Source organism: Cenococcum geophilum, assembly GCF_001692895.1.
Source record: "Cenococcum geophilum 1.58 unplaced genomic scaffold K441scaffold_98, whole genome shotgun sequence".
In the NCBI taxonomy this organism is placed as follows: domain Eukaryota; kingdom Fungi; phylum Ascomycota; class Dothideomycetes; order Gloniales; family Gloniaceae; genus Cenococcum; species Cenococcum geophilum.
The window spans coordinates 89,386-110,799 of NW_027137656.1; the positions used below are offsets into that span (position 1 = coordinate 89,386).

The 21,414-nt window shown below is 32.6% G+C and overlaps 1 protein-coding gene across 1 annotated transcript; it reads left to right on the plus strand.

The window, feature by feature from the left end:
• The first annotated feature begins 7,290 nt into the window (after positions 1 to 7,290).
• K441DRAFT_671373 (uncharacterized protein) lies at positions 7,291 to 8,875 on the plus strand. Its single transcript, XM_067650417.1, has 2 exons — positions 7,291 to 7,722; positions 8,545 to 8,875. The coding sequence occupies exons 1-2, from the start codon at positions 7,624 to 7,626 to the stop codon at positions 8,827 to 8,829; spliced, it is 384 nt and encodes a 127-aa protein (XP_067496539.1). The 5' UTR covers positions 7,291 to 7,623; the 3' UTR covers positions 8,830 to 8,875.
• Positions 8,876 to 21,414: the final 12,539 nt, after the last annotated feature.

The window sequence follows — 21,414 nt, forward strand, 5'->3', positions numbered from 1 at the left end:
TTTATCTCCCTCCTTAAGATCTAGTCCCTCAGATCTCTTAGCATCGTAGTACTTTTTTATTCTTTGCTATACCACCTTAGCTGTTTCTATAAGGTCTGCATAAAGATTTATTAAACTCTTTATTCTTTACTTAGCTATACTACTTATCTTCTTTACTTAACGTGGTAATAATAAGGTCCTTAGCTTATATCCGTAATTCGCCTTAAATAGTAACGTGCCCATTCCTTCTTATAGTATTGCATTATATATAAACTATATAACTAGTAATAGCAATACCTAATTATTCTATGCATAGTTAATATAATGCCTTAAATACTACTCTAGCGTCTAATTTAATCTTTCTGTTTGGCCGTCTGTCTATAGATAATATGCGGTAGAAGTTACTGCTTAAACTCCTTACTCTACTAAGAACACTTCCTAGAATACTACTACGAATCTTAAATCTCTATCCAATATAATCTTATTTAGTGCTCTATATCTTATAAACACTTCTTTAATATAGATTCTAGCGACATCTTCTGCTAATATTTCTTCTGTATATACTATAAAGTACCCCCACTTTATAAGCTTGTCTATTATTACTAAGATTACGTTATAATCTTATCCGTAATAGGGTCTCTTAACTTTAGTAACTTAATAATAAAGTCCTATAATATAACCTCCTATAGTCTTTCTAGTATTTTAACAGGTTATAGCTCTCTATATAGCTTATGCCTTATTAGTTTATTTCTTTAGCAATCTAAATATTTTTTTATAACTTGCCTAGCTAGTTTCTAAATTCTATTAATAATATACTCCTCTTAAAGTCTTAACACTAAGCCTATAACTCTATTATATCCTTAAGTTAGTCCTTTATAAAATGTTTTAACAAACTCCTTTACAATAAATCTTGGCACGTATATTGCTTCTTAATTTTTATACTGCTCTAAGTTTGGATTCTTTACCTATATATCTTAGATCTTTTATACCTAATTACTCTTTAGTAATTCGTGGATCTTTTCTTCTTATATTACTGCGATCTTCGGATAATTGTATTTAATTAATTTATCTATATCTTTCCGCAATAAAGCCCCTAATGGCTTTTTATCACTTTATAGTTTAGCCTTTCTGCTTAGAGCATCCGCTCGTGCATTCTCTGTACCCTTAGTATACTAAATCTTAAAATAGTATTCTGTAAGCATCTCTGCCTATCTAACCTATCTATAATTAAGTTCTTTCGTTATTAGGAACCCCGTTAGGTTCTTATAATCCATCTTAACTATAAATAGTTTTTCTGTACCTTATAAGAATAATTTCTATTCCCTTAATATTATAACTATACCTAATAACTCCTTATTATAGATGTTATAGTTTAGTTCTAGTAGTATTATCTTCCGACTATAATATGCCACTAGGTGCTATTTATCTTAATATTTCTATAGAAAGCACGCTCCTAGTATATAGTCTAATGCATACGTTTTAACCACTATCTCTAACTATAGTTAATAGATTTTAAGAACTGGCTCCTAGGTAAATAACTGCTTAATCTTCTTAAACAGTTCCTTTTATTCCTCTCCCTATGCCTATAGTTCTTCTTTCTTTATTAATTTTATAAGTGGCTTAATATTCTTTAACTATTAAGCTATAAACCTCCTATAGTAATTGCAGAACCCTAGAAATAACCTTAACTATATTACGTTTTCTAGTTCTTGCTAATTTACTATAGCCTCGATTTTCTTTAGATCTATACTAAGTTAGCCTAGTTTAATAATAAATTTAACAAAATCCATCTTCCTAGTAAAGAACTCGCATTTCTTAATTGCTACTAGCATCTATATTTCCTATAGTCTTTTTAAGACCTATTTAACGTATTCTCTATATTCTTCCTTACTTATTAAGTAGTTAATAATATTATTAAAATATGCTATAATAAATTCATCTAAGTATTCTCTTAATATATTATTAATACGCTTCTAAAACGTTGCTAGTACATTTATAAGCCCGAATTATATAACTAGTGGTTTATATAGTCCTTCCTTTAACCTAAAGGCTGCCTTCTATTTATTACCTTCCTTAATTCTAATCTAATAGTACGCCTATCTTAGATCTATTTTTATAAAGATTTACGCGTTACTAATCCTATCTTAGATTTCGCTAATTAAGGGTAAAGGATACCTATCCTTTTTAGTAATGCTGTTTAACTATTTATAGTTAATACATAGCCTAAGTTTTCTATTCTTCTTTAGTACAAACAGTACTAGATATCCCGCTAATAACTGTAATGGTCTAATATATCCCTTTTAAAGATTTTCCTAGATAAACTCCTTAAGTGCTTATAACTCTTTTTCTATTAACTTATAAGTTAGGTAGAACCTTAGACTTATTCCTAGTTCTAGCTCTATTTTATAGTCCCATACTATATAATCTAATAGCTTTTTACTTTCTAGTAACCATAGCTTCTTACTATACTTATAGTATCTTTTTAGTATATAGCTTAATCCTTAATTAGTTTCCTTATATATCGCTCTAACTTAGTACTATACCAACTTAGTTTATTATCGTATTTTACGTCATTATATATCCCTAATATTAACCTAACCTATAACCTAATCGATCTTTAGATTATATTTTTATAACTAAGGTATTCCTAATACTGCCTTATTATTCCCTAATAGTAATATATTAAAAGACATCTTAATTTATCTTCCTTTAATGGTTATCTAAATTAGTTCTATTTTAAAATTAATAATGCCTCCTCTATAGGCTATTAGATCTCCTAAAATTGTCACTAATAGATAAGGGTGCTCTTTTTATCTATATAGTAGCCCCATCCTTTTAACTACTATTAATAAGATATAGTTCCTTATTACTCTACTATCTATTAATACTTTAAACTATTAATCTTGCCATTTAATTCTTAAATTTAGGTATTATCCTTAAATTCCTTTAAGGGTCTAAGGCTCTACCACTGGCTCCCTCTAGTCCTATAGGCCTCTACTTTTTCTAACTATTAGCTACTAGATCCTATTATACTTAGCTTACTCTTTAGCTAATACCTAGTTCGCTTTTTATCTTTAATATACTATAAATAGGTATTCTTTAGACATTCCTACTATTGTTATCTATCTAAGCATTCTTCCGTAAGGAATCTTCCTAGTTAAAGTATTAAATTTCCTTCCTCTTAAACTTCTGCTAGATGCCAGCCGTGCATATACTTGGCATTCCTATACTATTATTTATTTGTTATCTAGTACATTCTTATAGGGTATTTCCAGTTCTTTTCCTTCGGATTTTTATGTATTTTGTATATATTATCTATACATACAATCCATGATAGCGTATAATGTGCTAGGTGCTTTAGGTTAACTCTTAACTTATCTTTATCCTTAAGTTTAAACCTCTATTATGCTAATCTAAACGTTATAACTTTATTTATAGGTATTAAGATGCGTCTCTCGCTTCTCTAATCCTTTAATTATTCCTCTAGATCCTTTAATATTATAATTAAGGTTCCCTTAATATAATTTATTGCTTTTCCATAATTAGGTAGTCTTAGATAACTTTTTTGTCTAACTATATATAGAAATCTTCCTACTTATTATTATGTCGTTACCTATACCACTTTTAGTATAGCTGTTAGAGTATATACGGTCTATTTATAAGGAAGTATCTTCTTATTACTATATCGTAATAGCCTTTTATATATCGTTCCTTAAACCTAATAAAAATCCCTAGATCCTCTTCTTGTTCCAATTTAGTAAGCTACTTAGCTCTTAGTGTGCCTGCTCTCGGCCTATTAATGATTCTTTATACTAGCGCTCTGTTCTTTATACGTCCTAATATACTAAATCTCTTATCTAGTTTCTGTTCTTGCTATAAGGTAATTCTTACTCTAAATTCCTCTATGGTTTCCTTTATATTGCGTCTTATAAGTAGATTCTTAAAGTCTCTTTACTTCTTAATTTTAGTATTAAACTCTTAATCTTTAGTCTAAACCTCTTATTTAACTAGTAAGTCTTCTAGGTCTATATATCTGTCCCCTAGTCTAACTGCTGTTTATATTACAGATTCTCTAATCTATAAAGAAGCCCCTTGCCTCTTGCTTATAGGTGTCCTAATTTTTACTCCGAATTCTTAATCCCTTAGATTCTTTAATCCTAAACTTGCTTCTTTCTTAAGCTGCGCTCCAGCCTTAGTCTAACTAGGCTTTACTGGTGTTCTTATCTCGTCTTAAGAGTCTTAAATCTTACTTATCTTATCTTAAGAATCTCATGCCGTTAGGAACACTTATTCTAAGCTTATTTATATATTCTTAAACTAAGCTACTGCTTTACTCTATTGGTTATTGTCCGTTATAGGTCTCTAAGTATACCTCATCTTATCTTAAGAATCTTAGTTATCTCTTATCTCGTCTTAAGAATCTTAAGCCTTTGGCCTTTTGCCTTTATTAAGTAGTAAGCTAGCACTAGCAGTTATCTGCTTGCTTAATCGTCTCTAGATATTACTCCTTCCGTCTTATAAAGTAATAGATACCGTATCCAACGGTATTATAATGCCCGTTACTAAACCTTGCTCTATAGCGGTCTCAGTCTTTATTTCTATTACGTTATCAAGGTTTAAATACCCCTAGTTAGTTCCTTTACTATCCTTATTATTGTTAATTAATAAGTACTCTAACTCTATTGTTATTATTACTAATTATTATCTATACGTTACTGTAATATCTTAATCCAGCTTATAGAGTTAATCTTATTCTTTATCTAACTCTTTAGTTCCCTTAAGTCCTTTTAACTCTAGCTCTTATAGCCAATAGCTTACGCTCTACTTAGCGTCTTTATAAATTTGGTATCCGTTATTATAATAAAACGCAAAACTTCTAATTAAACATTCTTTTATTCCTCGTAGTATACTATTATCCCTCTATATATATATATCACATACTATTAGTCTAGTTCCCTTTACTACGTAATAATTTTAACTACTTTTATAGTCTCTAGTAAAATAATCCTATTTTCCGCAATTTATATAAGCTCTGTCTTTAAACCATTGCTTTTACTATAGAGTCCGCTTAAACGTCTTTTGCTGTTAAGATCCTTGGTTTAACCTATACTCCTTAGTCCTATAATTACTTAATTCTTAACCTCTAGGTTTTTATAGTTTCTTACTCTATCTTTTATAGGTTTCTCTAGTACTACTTAGGTCTATTAGCTCTGCGCCATACTATAGTTTTTAATTTAGCTTTAGTTATTATATACTTTACGTCTTATATAACTATAGAACTCTATCCTAGCCTTTCTTAGCCTATTCCCTTTAGAAGATCCTATTATTAATCTTAATCGCTTAATCTATTAATTCCCTTAGGGTGTCCACATCTTCTATTAGAATAATTATATCCTAGACTTTAGCCTTAAGTCCCTATTTATACTATGCTATAAGCGCCTTATTATTTTACTTAAGTTATATAGCTAGCGTTTAGAACTGCGTTGTATATTTAATTGCTAAAGTTCGTTATATTAGGTCCTAAAGCTTTCTTTCTACTATAGTTATTGCTTTTAGGTTCCCGAACATTTATATAAGTCGTTCTATAAATATATTCTAGCTTAAAAATATAAACAGTACTTCTTGGTTTATTATTATCATTCCATTTACTTATATCTCTATAAGGTAAGGCTTAAACTATTTAAGTGCTCTTCCTAATAAGAATAATCCTATATATGCTACTTAATTTATAGTTATTGCCAGCTTTACTCCTTCTTGCGTAACCTTAAAGTATATTTACGTAAGAAATCCTTTAAGCTTTAATCTTTCTCCTAAGAATCTTTTAATTGATGGTAACTTAACCTTTACTGCGCCTATCCCGTTAATCCTTTACTTAAGTGCTCTAGTGTTTTCTGTTAACTGGTTAACTATTTTTTATAATTGTTTTACCGTCACAGGTTATTGCGAGTTAGTGTCCGCTATACTAGTATTACCCCCTAACCTTAACGTAGTTGCCACCGTCGATAGCATTATAGTGGCTGCTTTTAGTAGCATATTATTTAACTTATTAAAACCGTAACCGTGGTAGTAATTATATAACGGAGCCTTGTAGTAAGAACTACGGTAGACTCGTTAATAGGCTATATATATAGGTATTAAATAAAGTTAATAATATAATAATAACTGGTGGAGTGGTTGCCTAATAGATTAACTCTAATTGTATTCTAAGAATTACTACAAGGAAGAAACTATCTAGGTAGGGACTAAGGGTCCTTAAATACACAACCGTACTCCTATAAAATCCTTCTTATACGTAATATACGTGTTATACATAAGGTACGTAAGTTCCTCTCGTTCCTCTCGTTTAATACGTAGCACATCATGTGACCTTGGTTACCATTCCTCGTCACATAGTTCTACGGGTTCTATCCTAGACCGTGCTTATATTAACCAACTAGCTTCTTCCAACTTCTCTCCGAGTAGTTATAATATTATACTTAAAGCGTCCGTAATAAGTACTAGTCTGCCCCCCAGCAGTCTATATAAGAGTCTCCTCCTAGAGTTAGTACGCTTTTATACGGCTTAGGAGCCTTCCATAGCCTCTAGTTTTACGCCTCTTGTTATTGTTTCCGCCGGTATAGGCATAAGCTGCCATTTACAGGGGTCGCAACTCCCGTCTTACGCGCCTATTGACGTAATCCTATAAGGGCGTCGTAGCTGCATCCTGTAATGTGAAAGCCTTAGGTACCTTCTACGGTTAAGGCCCAGCTAAAAGCCTCCCCCGCCTAAGTAACTCCTATTTACTCCTTAAGCGTACCTCACTAGCATACTGCCCTAGTAAGCAGCCGTACTACCCTAGTAAGTAGCCGTACTGCCCTAGCGAGCAGTCCTATCTATTGGTATACTAACACGCGCATCCGTTCTCTTAAGCCACGTAATAGTCTCTCTGGCTAGAACGTGATCCTACCTGCCTACTAGGTGCACTAGGGGTTAAAGCCTAGCTAAAGGGTAAAGTCCCTAGAGCCAGTAGTAGCTACTACACACTACGCCCCGCAGGAGGTTTTAATTCCCGTTTCGCGTTGCCTATAAGAGTCTCCTTATAATAGGCCGATTGTGTTTTACAGAATAGGTTATAAACTAGGTCCCGTGCTAGGTAACTTACCCTACCCTATTCTACTAACTAAGCTTATATCCCCTATTCCTATAAGCTGGCCTATATCTTTAACCGTTAAGTCCTTATCTAACTGGTCTGTGTTTCCCCTATAGCCTCCCCTATATATATATGCATAAAAACCTTTACCGCACATGCAACCTTACTAAAAGGTAGCGTCACACTTTAAAACTTACGTATACCCATCTTACTATCAAAAACAATCGATTTTCTAACTTTTAAGACTTAATTCCTACTGCCTAGCGAGCTAGAGGTGGATTTATTTGTCGTTTTACCCCCTTTCCCCTAACAGAAAATTCTTCTTAGGGGTGGTCCTAGCTTATAAGCGAGGCATAGACAGGAATACTAAAACTAAATACTAATACCACGAAATATAGAGGCTAGATTTTCTATTACCTTTTAGCCTAATCTCCCCAGAAATCTTCTAGTAGGATTAGTAAGGAGAAAGGGTATAAGGATAGTAAAAACTAGAAAACCCTTTTATAAGATATAAAATGCCAAGGCCTAATAGGTCTAAAAAAAAACCTCCTATAGAAATAAGTGATGAGGATTCTATATCTACTTTTTCTCCCTATTCTTCTTCTCCTAGCCCAGTTAGGATAGGAGAAAAAAGAGGACATCCTTAGTCTTCTCCTGAAAAAGAAAACTAAAAACCTGCAAAAAAGATAGATAGATAGATAGATCAATTCTATTACGCTGTTGCGGTTCCTTAAGGTCCATACAGCGGTTCTATAGAGCGCTATTCTCTACAGAGGAGGAAACCAGCATACTGGGAAAAACCTCCTCCTAGAACTGGCTAGTCGAACCAGTATACTATATACAGATGCCTCCTCCCACTGTTAGTGGACCAGTGTAGCCAATAGCTAAGGTGTACACTACTAAGCACAATTTTTAGTTATATTATTATAAACTCCCCCTAGCCGTGACCAATAGTATATCCCTGCCCCACTGTTGCGATAGATAGCGCCCTCACCGACATTCTTTACCGCCCCGTTGCGCGCCATACTAAGACTAGGGGTTAGTTGCTTCTATTACCGTTACAAGCCAATAGGCCTATTTTTTTAGCGCTGGTAAGCGCCCTTTAGCCATCTTAATACTGCAGATGGTAGCGCCTGTATACCCTTTTGAGATTTATGTGGAGAGTAAAAAGCCATAGGAAAGAAAAGGGCTGTAGGATTCGAACCTACGACCTTCGCGGTCACCACTCCGCGTCAGACTTCCCGATAGCATATCTCTACCACTGCGCCATCGCCCCTGCAAAAAAGATAATAAAACCAATAACTACTATGGATAGTATGCCTAGTATACCTTCCTCTTCCCTTACTCCGGAAGAACATCTATATAAGGCTTTAAGAAGCCTAATCTAGGCCTATAAAGGGCTAGAAGGAGAAGAATAAGAAGAATAAGTTGGATAGCTAGTGGACTATACACAAAATATCCTAATAGGAAAAAACCCCTTTGCAAAAGAAGAAGAAGAAGAAGAAAAAGAAGAAGAGGTAAAAGAGGTCCTAAAAGGACTAGTAGAAGAAGTAAGAGCTCTCTATAAGGAGGTGGCTCCTATTAAAGAAACTTACGCAGAGAGGCTAAAGAAGGACCTCCCCCCTTCTTTATCCTCCCTACCCTCCTTATTACTACCTTTTACCCCTTCTCCTTCTAGTAGAAGTTCTACTTCTACTAAAAGTAAGAAAAAGCAGCTATAAGAAAGGAAGCTAGTCCTAATTACGGACGAAAAGGACTAACCTTTAGATACCTTCTCTATACGAAACAAAGTCAATTAACTATTTGCATTAAAACTGTAAGTAAAAAAGCTAGTACTAGCGTTAATAGCTAGAACTAAAGCAAAATAAAATATTCTCCTTATAACTATAGAAGAGTATAATGCAGATTTCCTAGTCAAGTATAAGGAGATCTGGCATAAATGCTTTACCTTTTAAAGAAAACAAAAATTAGAACCATGGGTTTAAATTGTAGCCCACGGGGTTCCTACTCTACCTTTCCTAAGAGAAGGAGGCTCTAAGCTTCTAAAAGAAGAAATTGAGACCTTTAATCCTATAAGGATATAAGGACTACCTAGATGGATCTTATTTAGCGAAAAAAAAAACACAATCCACAGACTAGATTTGGCTCTATAGTTTTTACTATAGAAAATGAAGAAAAAAGACAAGAAATCCTTAAGTAAAAAGAGATATTAATTGTAGGTACAGCTACTAAGGTAGTAAAATACCTCGAAGTCTCTCCGACTACGCAGTGTACTAGCTGCCAAAAATTTGGCCATATAGGAGATAGATGCTCTACTAGAGCCTATAGATTTTGTGCAGCTGTATATTTATCTAAAGACTACTCCTGTTTTACCTATGTAATAATGGGCAAGCCTTACCAGCATACTACCCCTCTTTGCATTAACTGTAAAGAAAACCACTTTGCGAATAGTAAAGACTGTAAGGTTCTAAAAGCAGCTAAGCTAGTAGGTAGTACTAGCTTAGAGGGTTCTATGGAAGAATAAAATAAAACAAATAGGATTTTAGAAGGAGGTAACTCCTACTAGGCTCTTAGTAAAAAGATAGTAGAGAGCGAAAGGATAGAAATAAATTGCAAAAGGACAGGGACAGGTGTTAGGATTTCTTATAGTTTTTCCTACTGTTTTCTCATTTCCTAGTAGTTGTAGTACCTTAGTATTTTACCAAGAAGCTATAAACTCCTAAGGGTTTATAAACTATTAGGATATAGCTACTAGTACATATTAAGCTGCCTAGAAAGGGTTTATGTATATAAAACTATAGCGCTATAGCCTAAAGGCTGCATGCGCAGTATTATATATAGTATAATACAACGGACCTAAAAAATATATATATATATATATATATATATATATATGCATATGCGTGCGCGTATACGTATACGTTAGGTTGCGTGCACTACGCCTATTAAGACCCTCCTGTGAGTCACCTGCGACTATAGGTCGAACGCCATAGGGCCGTTAAAGCTGGCCTGTGTTTCCGCTGCCTAGAGCTTTGCCCATATTTCCACCTTATTAAGCCGTCTGGTCGCCGTCGCGTCGCTATTGCGTCGCTGTCGCGTCTGATGTCCAGGTCGCGCGCACCACGCCTACTAAGACCCTCTTCTGAGTTACCTGGGTGTACTGGATACCAGATAGGCCCTTATAGAGGGGCCTTAACGAGTTCTCTAGGCAGGGCCTTAATAAGTTCTTTACGGTAGCCTTGGGGCCTTAATAAGTTTCGTACAAGGTATCTGTAACGCGTTAACCTTAACAAGTTCTTATAAAAAGGGTTTCCCTACGCCCTTGCCTTGCGATCTTAGAGCTAGTGCAAGCCCAAAGGTGTCCTATTGTACGACTAGGGCGCGTCCACGTCTGCTAGCTAGATAAGGCCAGTTTCGGGCCTAGCTATAAGCTAGGTAGTCGTACATCGGGTGGTTTTCGTATCCCAGTTTCCCTTAATGGCCCCCCTAGATGGTAGAGCAGGAGCCCCAGGCGGGGGCAGTAGGTCTCCTGGTGTTAAGGGCGATGCATCGTACGCGTCGCAGGCTCATCACCACAGAACCGCGACAACAGCGCGCTGCACGCGCTGCGGCGGCTCCCTACCATCGCCTCTGCACTTGGCCATCATAAGAAACGAATTCCTGATGATGTTTCCACCCGCGGCGACGTGGACGCGTGCAGTAGGGCTTCGCGGGCATATTTAAGTTCCTTCTTAGGAAGAAAGAGTAGAGTAAGCTTTAGATAATATTAGCGACTTAGTTAATTAAGGTATGAGTATAGTAAAAGGGACGTGTAAGCCTATACGATTAGATTGTCTATAAACGAGAATCTAAAGCTAGGGAAAGGAAAGGAGAAGAAGAGTAGCGCCGTTCGGTATTTTATAAGATCTTTGCGTCACGTAACCGCAATATACGGCAATCTGTAGCAACTTACTAGTGCGAAGTTTTACTAAGTTCTGTTAGTGCCGTAATAGACTAAAGGTAAAGATTTAGTAACGGTTCCGGATATACTATAGACGAGATAATAGAAAAGACCCTATAAATTAAAACCATAAGGTTAAGTATAGGCATTAAGAATAAAAACGTTTTACTATTATAATAGGGATCCTAGAACCCTATAAGGGGAAGCCTATAAAATTTATAAGAGAACTACTAGGAATACTATTTGGAAGAGACACTATTTAAGAATAAGCAGTAGTAATATAAGAAAAGGTCTTAGGGATTTAAAAGGACCCCCTAGAGATAAAAAGGGAGTATTTAGTCTAGCACTAGAGATACGTAATAGAGTTAATAGTATAGAGAGGAGTAAAAAAACAGCCTATAAAGAATTAAATCTTTTTAAGAAATTATAAAGTACCTATAGGAATACTATCCGTTTATTATATATAGGGATTATAGTAGTGCACTATCTTTATATAAATTGTTACTAAAGCTTAGAATAAAGGCATCCCTAAAATATAAAGTTAATTCCTAATAATAGGGTATTCTAAAGGTATCTAAAAAGCACTATATAAAGCTATTTTATAAAAAGAAGAAAAGAACTAAATAATAACTTAAATATTAGTAGCAGTAATAGGAGCCTCCTCTTCTATCTTAATGTTATTATTAACGGTATTATTAGCACTTTTATTAATATTCTTCTTAAAATAACGGGAACTAGAAGGACTAGTATAGGCGGGAAACTAGCAAGGAGGACATTTATCTAGACATTTATTACTATCCTTAGTATCCTTAGGCTCTAAATTAGTATTTAAGTAGGGATCTAAAAGCCGTTAGCTAAGAGAATTAGTATAGTTTCTAAATATATTACTAGAGAAACTTACCTAGCTAAAAAGGACCGCGTAAGAGTGCGAATGTTATTATTTATAAGGGTACGCTACTCGTATATGTGCTCTTAGACACTATATATCTAAGATTATTATATCTCTATAGTAGTAGAAACTCTTATTAAATTAAAGAGCTTATAAGTAAGGGTAAATACCTTCTATCCTTATCTATTACTATTTAGATATAGGTGGAAATCCTAAATAGCGCGCTAGAGCTTATAAGTCTCACGCGTATAAATAGCCGGGATTTAATATAATTAGTGAAATTTAAAATAGGATAGAATAGAAAGTACTAGAATATAGGTTTTTCTTCTACTATAGTAATAGGAATACTTAAATTTATTTTTATTAAAGTAAGATATCTTATAGGCGTGGGATAGGTCTAGCGTAAGTACGTAAATGTAATAATAGTAGTACTTTAGAGAGATTACTATAGGAGTAATAGAGGAGGTCTAGGGTAGTATTAAAATAACACTACCACTAATTTAAGGACGTGTAGTATAACCTTAAGCTATTATAAGAGAATACTATAAGAAGTTAGTATTATTAATAGAGACAAAATAGGGATCCTATTACTTATAAATGTATTATAAAAAGAGAATAAAGCAGTTATAAAAGAATAGCTAGAGATATAGAAGCTAAAAGTTAAAATATAGAGAAAATAGTCTACTAAAAAAATAAGATAAATGGTATTGTTAATAAAAATACGTATAAGAGATAATAGCTTATAAAATAAAAGAAAATTAAAATAAAGACGTTATTATTAAAACTTATTTTAGGTAAATAGGGATAGTAGTTTATAAACGCATTATATAGGATAACCTCTAGATTAACTTATAACAAACTCTTATAATAAGAAAGGTAAATCCTATCTAATTTTTATTATTATTATTTTAGTTCTATTATAAAGGTATTATAAGGAGCTATAGTAGAAAAAGAGTAGAGGAGCTAAAGATAAAGTAAGGTTCTATACTAGTAAAGAACTACTTATAAGCCATATTATAGAGTACCTTTCTACTAAGAATTTTCCTTAGTGGTTTTAGCTGAAACTTTATAAAAGCTTAGTAAAAGCGAAGTCTTAAAGAACTAAGACCCTTAAAGGGGAGGCAATTATAACGGAATCCCCTAAAAGGTATATATTAGATAAGACAGTAGGAGGCTTTATCTATATTCTATCTATATTTTATCTACGTTTTAGATAACATAGTTAGATAAATAAGGAGTAAAGGGTTTTACTAGTGTCTTAAAAGGATTATATAGGGAAGCTAGTTCTCCTCTAGAGAAAAACTAGTAATTAGTCTCTAAATAAAAGAGGTTGAAAAGCATTTATCCTTTATTACATGAAGATTATTCTACCTTAACTTATCTTCTACTTACCTGTAACTCTTATTCTATACTATTAATTAGATAATTATACATTCCGGTTAGACTGGCCTCTTATAGTAGGGTCTCATTTCATTATACTGCCTAAGCTCTTACTACCTTCTAAGACTAATGAGCTTTCTTAAAAGTTTTATAAACTGTTAAAATGGAGACTTAGGCATTAAACTCGTTAAATAGGAAGTCCTACATCTTATCTAAATACACAGTCAGCCGGTCTTTAAGGAAGTTAAAAAGCCTCTATAGAACTAATTAGTAAAACCAGTTAGTAAAAAGCTTAACGCTATAACGTTATATATTACCATTTCTTAGTAAGGCAGTAGAGCTCTCGGTCGCCCAAGAATAACAGTAAAAGGCCTTACCTCCTTAAGGATTTATCTCTCTTACTAATTTATTCTATTCCACAATTGTATCCTTATAGCGCCCTATTTATAAAGTCCCCTTATTAGTAGATCGTTAAGGACCTATTTAATATTTTTAGATTAGAGGTGGTTTTATATATTAATACTAAACATTAGCCAGTCTTCCTATTTAATAAGTTTTTAAATAGAGGCTTCAGCGGTATATTTGTCGCTTACATTAGCGGGGCTTTATATTATAGGTAGTTTATAGTTAGTAGTCTATAGGCCTTATTAAAATTATATTATTAAATTGGTTTCCTTTATAAAAAGTGTTTATATAGTATAGGTTTTTAACTTAATATATTCCTTAGCTGGTATAGGCAGTTCTAATAAGCTTCTTTTAATCCGCTACTAATACGGATATTATAAAGCTTTATTCTTAAAACTTTATTATTCTACAATAATAATAGTAAGGTTGTTTACTAGTAAAAGGTCCTCCTAAGCCTCTAATACCGCTTATTACGGACCTTATATTAGCAGTAATAGAACTACTAAAAAGAGATATAAATAGGTTAGTTAGAATAGTATAAGAGGTAGCTAAGTTATATAGTTAGTTACGTTATAAGTTTGGAATATAAAAACGTAGGATATACCAACATACTAACGTACTAACGTATTTAGTATATTTCTTAGGCGTAGTATTATATATTTATAGGACTATAGTCCCTACTTAAATAGTTCTCTTTTTATACGTCAGGAAAAAATTTAGCAGCATTTTGCCAGCATTTTTAGCATTTCGCAGCATTTCGTAGCATTTAAAACAGACCATACGCATTAAGCAGCATCTAGGCAGCTATATATATATATTATATATAAAAAATTTATTTTTAGATAGATAATTAGATATAGTATATTATATAATAATTTTTTTTATAAATTACTTATAAATTACGTAAGTTATTCTACTTNTNAAAAAAANTTTAAANNNNTTTAAANTTTTTTTNANAAGTAGAATAACTTACGTAATTTATAAGTAATTTATAAAAAAAATTATTATATAATATACTATATCTAATTATCTATCTAAAAATAAATTTTTTATATATAATATATATATATAGCTGCCTAGATGCTGCTTAATGCGTATGGTCTGTTTTAAATGCTATGAAATGCTGCGAAATGCTAAAAATGCTGGCAAAATGCTGCTAAATTTTTTCCTGACGTAGTTAATCTATTAGGTAACCTACTCTACTAATTATATTTATATTATTAACTATTCTATACCTATATACCTAGCCTACTAATAAGTTTACCATAATATTCTCTATAAGGCTTTGTTATATATTTACTACTATAACTATAGTAGGGAAAGTTAAATAATATATACTATTTAAAGCAGTAGCTATAACGCTATCTATAATAGCAACTACTTTAGGATTAGGAGGATATACTAGCATAAGGGATAATAACTTATAGATAGTTATAATAAATTAGTTAAGAAGTGTTATAGAATAAAACAATACTAATAATTAGGTACTACTTTAGCAACTATAAAATATAAAGAGGGAAAAGATTAAGATACTATTAATTAAAAGGTTTATAGGAGAAAAATATAAGCTAAAAGGATTCCTTATATAAATAAGACTAAAACTCTAATAAAAGGGACAAAGTTAGTAAAACTAGAATATTAAGTTATATATATAGGGCTATTCTTAATAGGTAGAGTATCAGAGTAGTTTAGACCTTATCTTGCGGAGATATAGGCTAATATATTAGAAACTACTAACTTAGAGGTGTGGTATATATTCTTAAACTAGGAAGAATTTACTAGTAGATTAATATAGATATATAAAGATCTGGAATTAATAGTAATAGCTAAAGGAAAGCTATATTAGCTTACGTAAAGGGGATTAGTAATAAACTATATAATACAGTTTAAAATACTAATAGCGCAGACTAAGTAGAACTAAAGAGCGTTAATAGTATTGTATAGAAAGGGACTAAAGGCTAAAGTTTAAGCTACTATAATACTAATTGACGATTTAAGTGATATAAGAGAGCTAATTAAATAAGCTATTAAAATAGATAACTAGCTATACTAAAGCAGTAAGTTTAGTAGAATATAGTAGGGACTAATATATATAAAGAAGGCAATATAGTAAGTGTTTAAATTATAGTATAGCGTAGAGTTAATAGACCTAAGTAGTATTAAAGAAACTAAGAAAGATAGAAGACTATAGAAACCTAAAGGGTAAGAATTAAGTAATTAAAGACTTAAGAAGTAAAGGCTAAACTAAGGATCTTAATAGTAGAAGATATTTAAGCGGACTCTATAATAAGACTAGTGGTTTAAAGATAGAGTTTGTATAAACTATAGAATTTTTTTTTTACTAAAGACTATAGAAGTATTTAGAGTAACTACGTAGTAAAGAAAACTAGACTAGTAAATAATATATATATATAGAGAGAAATAATAATATGCTACAAGGAATAAAAGAATATTTAATTAAGAACTTTATGTTTTATTATAATAATATATATTAAGTTTATAAAGACACTAAGTATAGCGCAAGCTATTAGCTATAGGAGCTTAAGTTAGGAGAACTTTAAGGTATAAGAGAGTTAGATAAAGACTAAAATTAACTTTATAAACTAGATTAGGACTAAAACGGCATATTTAGCTAATAGTTAGTAGAGAAAGTTCTTGCGCACTAGTTCTATTAAAGAGCAATAAAATTAAAATAAATTAAAATAAATAGACTATTAGTAGCGGTAATAAGGTAATAAAAATAGCTTACTAGAAGTATATAAACCTTAAGGACGTAATAATAGAGGTAGAGGTTAAATCTACTATAAAGGAAGAATTAGCAATAGGGACTAAAACTCCATTAGATATAATATTTATCGCTTCACGAAATATAAAAGAAGTAGGATAGTAAACTACTTTAGCACTTTATAAAGGCAAAAGGCTATAAGTTTAAGATTTTAAAGTAAGGATAAGAACCGCTTAAATTTTTTAAGATAAGATAAAAACTACTTAAAGATCTATAACGGATAAAAACTAATAGGAAAGGGTAGTAGCTTAGTTTAAAGGCAAATAAATATAGACGAGATGTAGATTCTTAGGGGACTAAGATTTTAATAAACAAACAAGAACGCCTATAGTAGGTAAATAAAGTTTTTAGCCTTAAAGTTAAATAATTAATTGTCAGGTGACGAAGTCACCTCGCCTATATGTATTGTTCCGCACAGCCGTGTCTGACATCAAGCCAGTCACTCGTTTACCTTTTGTAGGTTTGTGTGGCTAAGTGGTGCGGAGCTTATCACCTCACATTAATACTAGAATTATAAAATTTAAGGATCTAATAGATCTAATAGCCAAACGCAAACCAAGAAAAAACTAAAAAGGATTTAAGAATTAAATTAAAGCGTAGTAGGAATAAAGAGGTTGTTAAGGGCCTAAAATACTAGGATAACCTAAAAATAGAGTACCTATATAAAAGATTACTAATAGGTTTAGACTAGGTACACTAAGAGCAAAATAGCTTAAAGAACTAAAAGAAGAAGAGAATTTAGAAATTCTAATTAGATTTAAAAAACGATATACTAAAGGTTGTAATAATATAGTAACAACAAAATACTTTCTTATAAATAGATTTTATATACTTATAGAGCTATACTAAAAGTAATATAAGTAGGGATATAATAATAAATAGGAAGACTTCTATATATAGCTAGATAAAAGAATCATTTAAGATTGGGTAATTACTAAAGGACATATAAGTTACATTAAAGGAGCATTAATTATAACGTCTAGAAATCTATAATAATAAAAAAGATTATAGAACTAAAGTAAAAGGTAAATCTTAGTACTAGTAAATATAAAACTAATATATAGATTAATGAAATAGAGGTTTAAACTTAAAAAAGAAGATAAATTAAAAGTTAACTTAAGACACCTAGCGTATTATATATTATTATATATTATATATATAGATAACTAATATAAAATGTATAAGACGCCAAAGATTAAAAAAAAACTAGAAGTACCCTATAAGGATATATTAGGCGCTAAATAAGTAATAGTATAGAAATATTAAATATATATATGGTTAGCATCTAGTAGAAGTTTAGAAGTTAAATAACTTAATACTTTAACTAAAAAATTCCTTATAGAAGAATGCTTAGATAGATAATAGTAGTAGGAATACCTAAAGAATATATATCTATAGCATATTAAAGAAAAAAAGCAAATAAAGTATTAGTTAAAAGTAAACTAAGTATAAATAGGATCTAGTAGCTAATAGTTAGGAAAAGGTGAGGCTTATAAAATTAGAAGGAGCTGGTAGTAAAGCCTTAGACCCTTAAAGGAATTTAAGAATAATGCCTAAATTTAAGAGTTAATTAGTAGGATTAACAGTTTAAAGTACTAATAGATAGTAGAGCAATAAGAAACTATATTTTATTAGTAGTAGTTAAATAAATAGGACTACCTTATAGATAAAAGGAGTACTCTTACCTATTAGTTATAATGTTAGAAGATCTAATAGCTTATAGAGGAGGTACTATTAACCTTAAAATAGAACCTATTTAGATAACTATTAATAAAAGACGTATTAAGATATCTTTTAATATTTTATTATTAAAGCGAGATAAGGTAGTATTAGGGATATTTTAGTTATAGGAGTATAATCTAAAAATTAATTAGGTTATAAGTTAGGGTAATATTAGAGATACTTAATAATATAAGATATAATAATAGACTAAGTTAGTATAGTATTAAGTTAAAGCAATATTGTTCGTACTAACTTAATAGCACGAGTGAGTTAGATCCAGGGGCACGAAATACGTATAGTATTGTATACTCTTTTGGATAATAGTAACTGTCAATTGTATAAAGCAGACTACATAGTCTATATACTGATGCACCTCCCCCCTAATTAGTTAGTGCTTTATAAGTGCACTAGACGCGTAAGCGAGTGGTTAGTGCACTAAACGCGTAAACGCGTACCTAGTGTACCGAATGCGTAAGCACGTGGTTAGTACAATAGGTGCTGTAATTATACACTGGCAGTACTTGAAAAATAAAACCACCTATATACAGCCTCCGTAATTGCTTTAATAAAACCATAAAACATAAAGGAAAATATATAGGAAATCTCCCCCAAGGTGCCGTCTAGGCTGCCTTCTAAACGGTGCCCTAAGCTGGCCGTACAATGAGCCGTACGGCCTTCTAACGGGCCGTAGGCGTACCGTAGGTACTCCGTTAGTCCCGTTCTACCCATTCTATAACTTTTAGGTTAAGCTTATTCGTGTTAATTAGGGTCTTAAGGGCTTAACACGGCTTTGCCTTAGTTATGGCGTCTACTAAGTTGTTTCCGCCGCTAATCTATTTAACCTCTGTAATTTCACGTCGTTCGTAGGCCTAATGTAAGCACATTAGGTCGACTATAAGCCTCTTCTCTTATATCGTACCTAGTTTAACTAGGCAGTTGTAGAGGGACTTTAAATCGGTGTATAAAACTAGGGGTAACTACTCTAGTTATAGAATCTTCTAGACCGTTAATTTAATTGCGGCTGCTATATTAAATCTATAAGCTAGTGTATATAGTTTAGAAGCTAGTACACTGCGGGTTACTTATTTACACTTAATTAAGGACTAGTGCAGTATATTTACGTCCTAATTACGGTCCGTAAGTATAATTATAAAGCCGATTTGTAATAATAGGTCTTTATTATTAACAAAGGAGGCGTCCGTAAATACTAATAAGCTAAGGGAATTTAGGTCTAGTGGTATAAAAGTAAGTCCCCTTACTGCATTGTCGATTTGCCACTAAATGCGCTTATTAAGCTACTTAATATTTTCTTCTTGCGGGTCTACTGCCTGGGCCGTAAAGGATAGGTTATAGGCAGATTTAGGTTAACAGACTGTGGCAATATAGGCGCCTCTTGCACGCTGTGCAGTATATTAGTCCTTTATATTTACGGTTTTACGGGTCTCTTTACGGGAACTAATAAGGTCCATAGGCTTTACTATAATAGGCTTTAGGTTTTAAGCTTGGCGTTCCTAAGTCAGCTTAATTAGGTTGCCCTTTTATATAATTAAGCCTCTATTAAACTTAATTAGGGTCTACTTAGTTAACTGCTCTCGCGGCTTTACTAAGAACTTTACCTTTTATAATTTAGTTTCTTTAGCGTCCGCAAAGGTCTAGTCTGCTAGGAAGAGGGTATTATCTATTTAGAGTCCAGTAATACCAAGGCCGTTTAATGGGCTATATAGGAGGCAGGGGTCGTAGATCAATTATTCCATTTTAAGTTTACTAATGTGGTGCTAGTAGTATATCTTAAACCAATGGTTTCCGGCTTCTAGTACTTCGTAAAGAGGTTTTACAACCTATAAAATTGTTCCTAGTTATAGGTTAAGCTCATAGGGTGGTCGTATAAAGATATCCCTACTTAAGTAGGTATTAGACTGCATATAGGCTTATAAGATGTCCCGTAAGTAGAGGGCTACGGGCTTAGTTTGCTATAGTCTAGGCGTAAGTACAAGTATAATCCGTTGGCTAACTTGTTAAATTGTAGGCAATTACGTAAGGACTAAGCCCTTTCCCTAGTTGTTATAAGCTTATATAACAAGCCTTAATTTCTTAAAGGCTTTATCAGTACTAGGGTGCTTAATCTTGTTAATAAAGCGTAAGTTAAATATACGGACGCCTTGCGGAATGTCTCTCTCCATTACAACCGCAAAGATACCCTTTTTAAGTAGTCCGTTAATCTCTTTATGTCGTAAGTCTATAAATAGGGTTTCCTGTACTAGAACTAATATATCCATAAGCGGAGATTGCCTTGCGGATATTTCTGTGGAGGTTAGGTAATTCTTTATTACGGGGTTCTTAGTTATAGGGTACTTTTGGGGGTATCCTTAACTACGCTTTATAGGTTTAATAGGTTTAGTAAGTTCCTAGGGGACTTCTAAGGTAGGTAGGGGTGCTTCTAGTTTATTTAGTTTGGCGGGTGCTTCTAGTTTGTCTGGTTTGACGGGTACTTCTAGTTTGTTTGGTTTAATGGGTGTTTCTAGTTTATCTAGCTTGACGTTATAGTTGTCTTTAGGCCGAAAGTAGGGTTTTACGGACGTGCTTCTAAAGCTAGTTAGCCTACTAGGGAGTTATACGCAGCACGTCTTGTTTTCTACGGCTAGTAGGCAATAAGGTCTATTCTAATTACCGCTTTTACGCTATATAAGGACTTTAGAGTTAAGCGGGAGGTTATATACTGGGGTTGTATTAGGTCCGTTGTAGTAGTATAGGGCGTTATTAACAGTTTATTTAGCCTGTAGCTTAACTATCTTGGCCATTGCCTTCCGTATTGCGGCTGCTCGTTCTATAATAGACGGGGCAGGAGGGCCTAGGTTGCTTATTCTTAGGTACTCTCCGTAAACTAAGAGGGTAGGTACTAGTCCGTTAGGGCCAGCGGTGTCGTTAATAGCTTTTACGGCCATCTATAGAGCCAGTTCCTTTTAGATGTTCTTATATTCGTCCGTAATAATCTAGTAAGCTCTCTATAAAGCTAGGTAAGCTCGCTTAATAAGCCTAACGGACTAATACGCCTTAACTAGAATAGCTTTTATTAATATAGCTATAGCTATAGTATACTACTAGAATTCCTTACTAATAAAGTTCCTACTAGTGTTGTGGGTAATATACTTAGGGGGTCTAACGTGCGTATTAATCCAGTAGGTCCG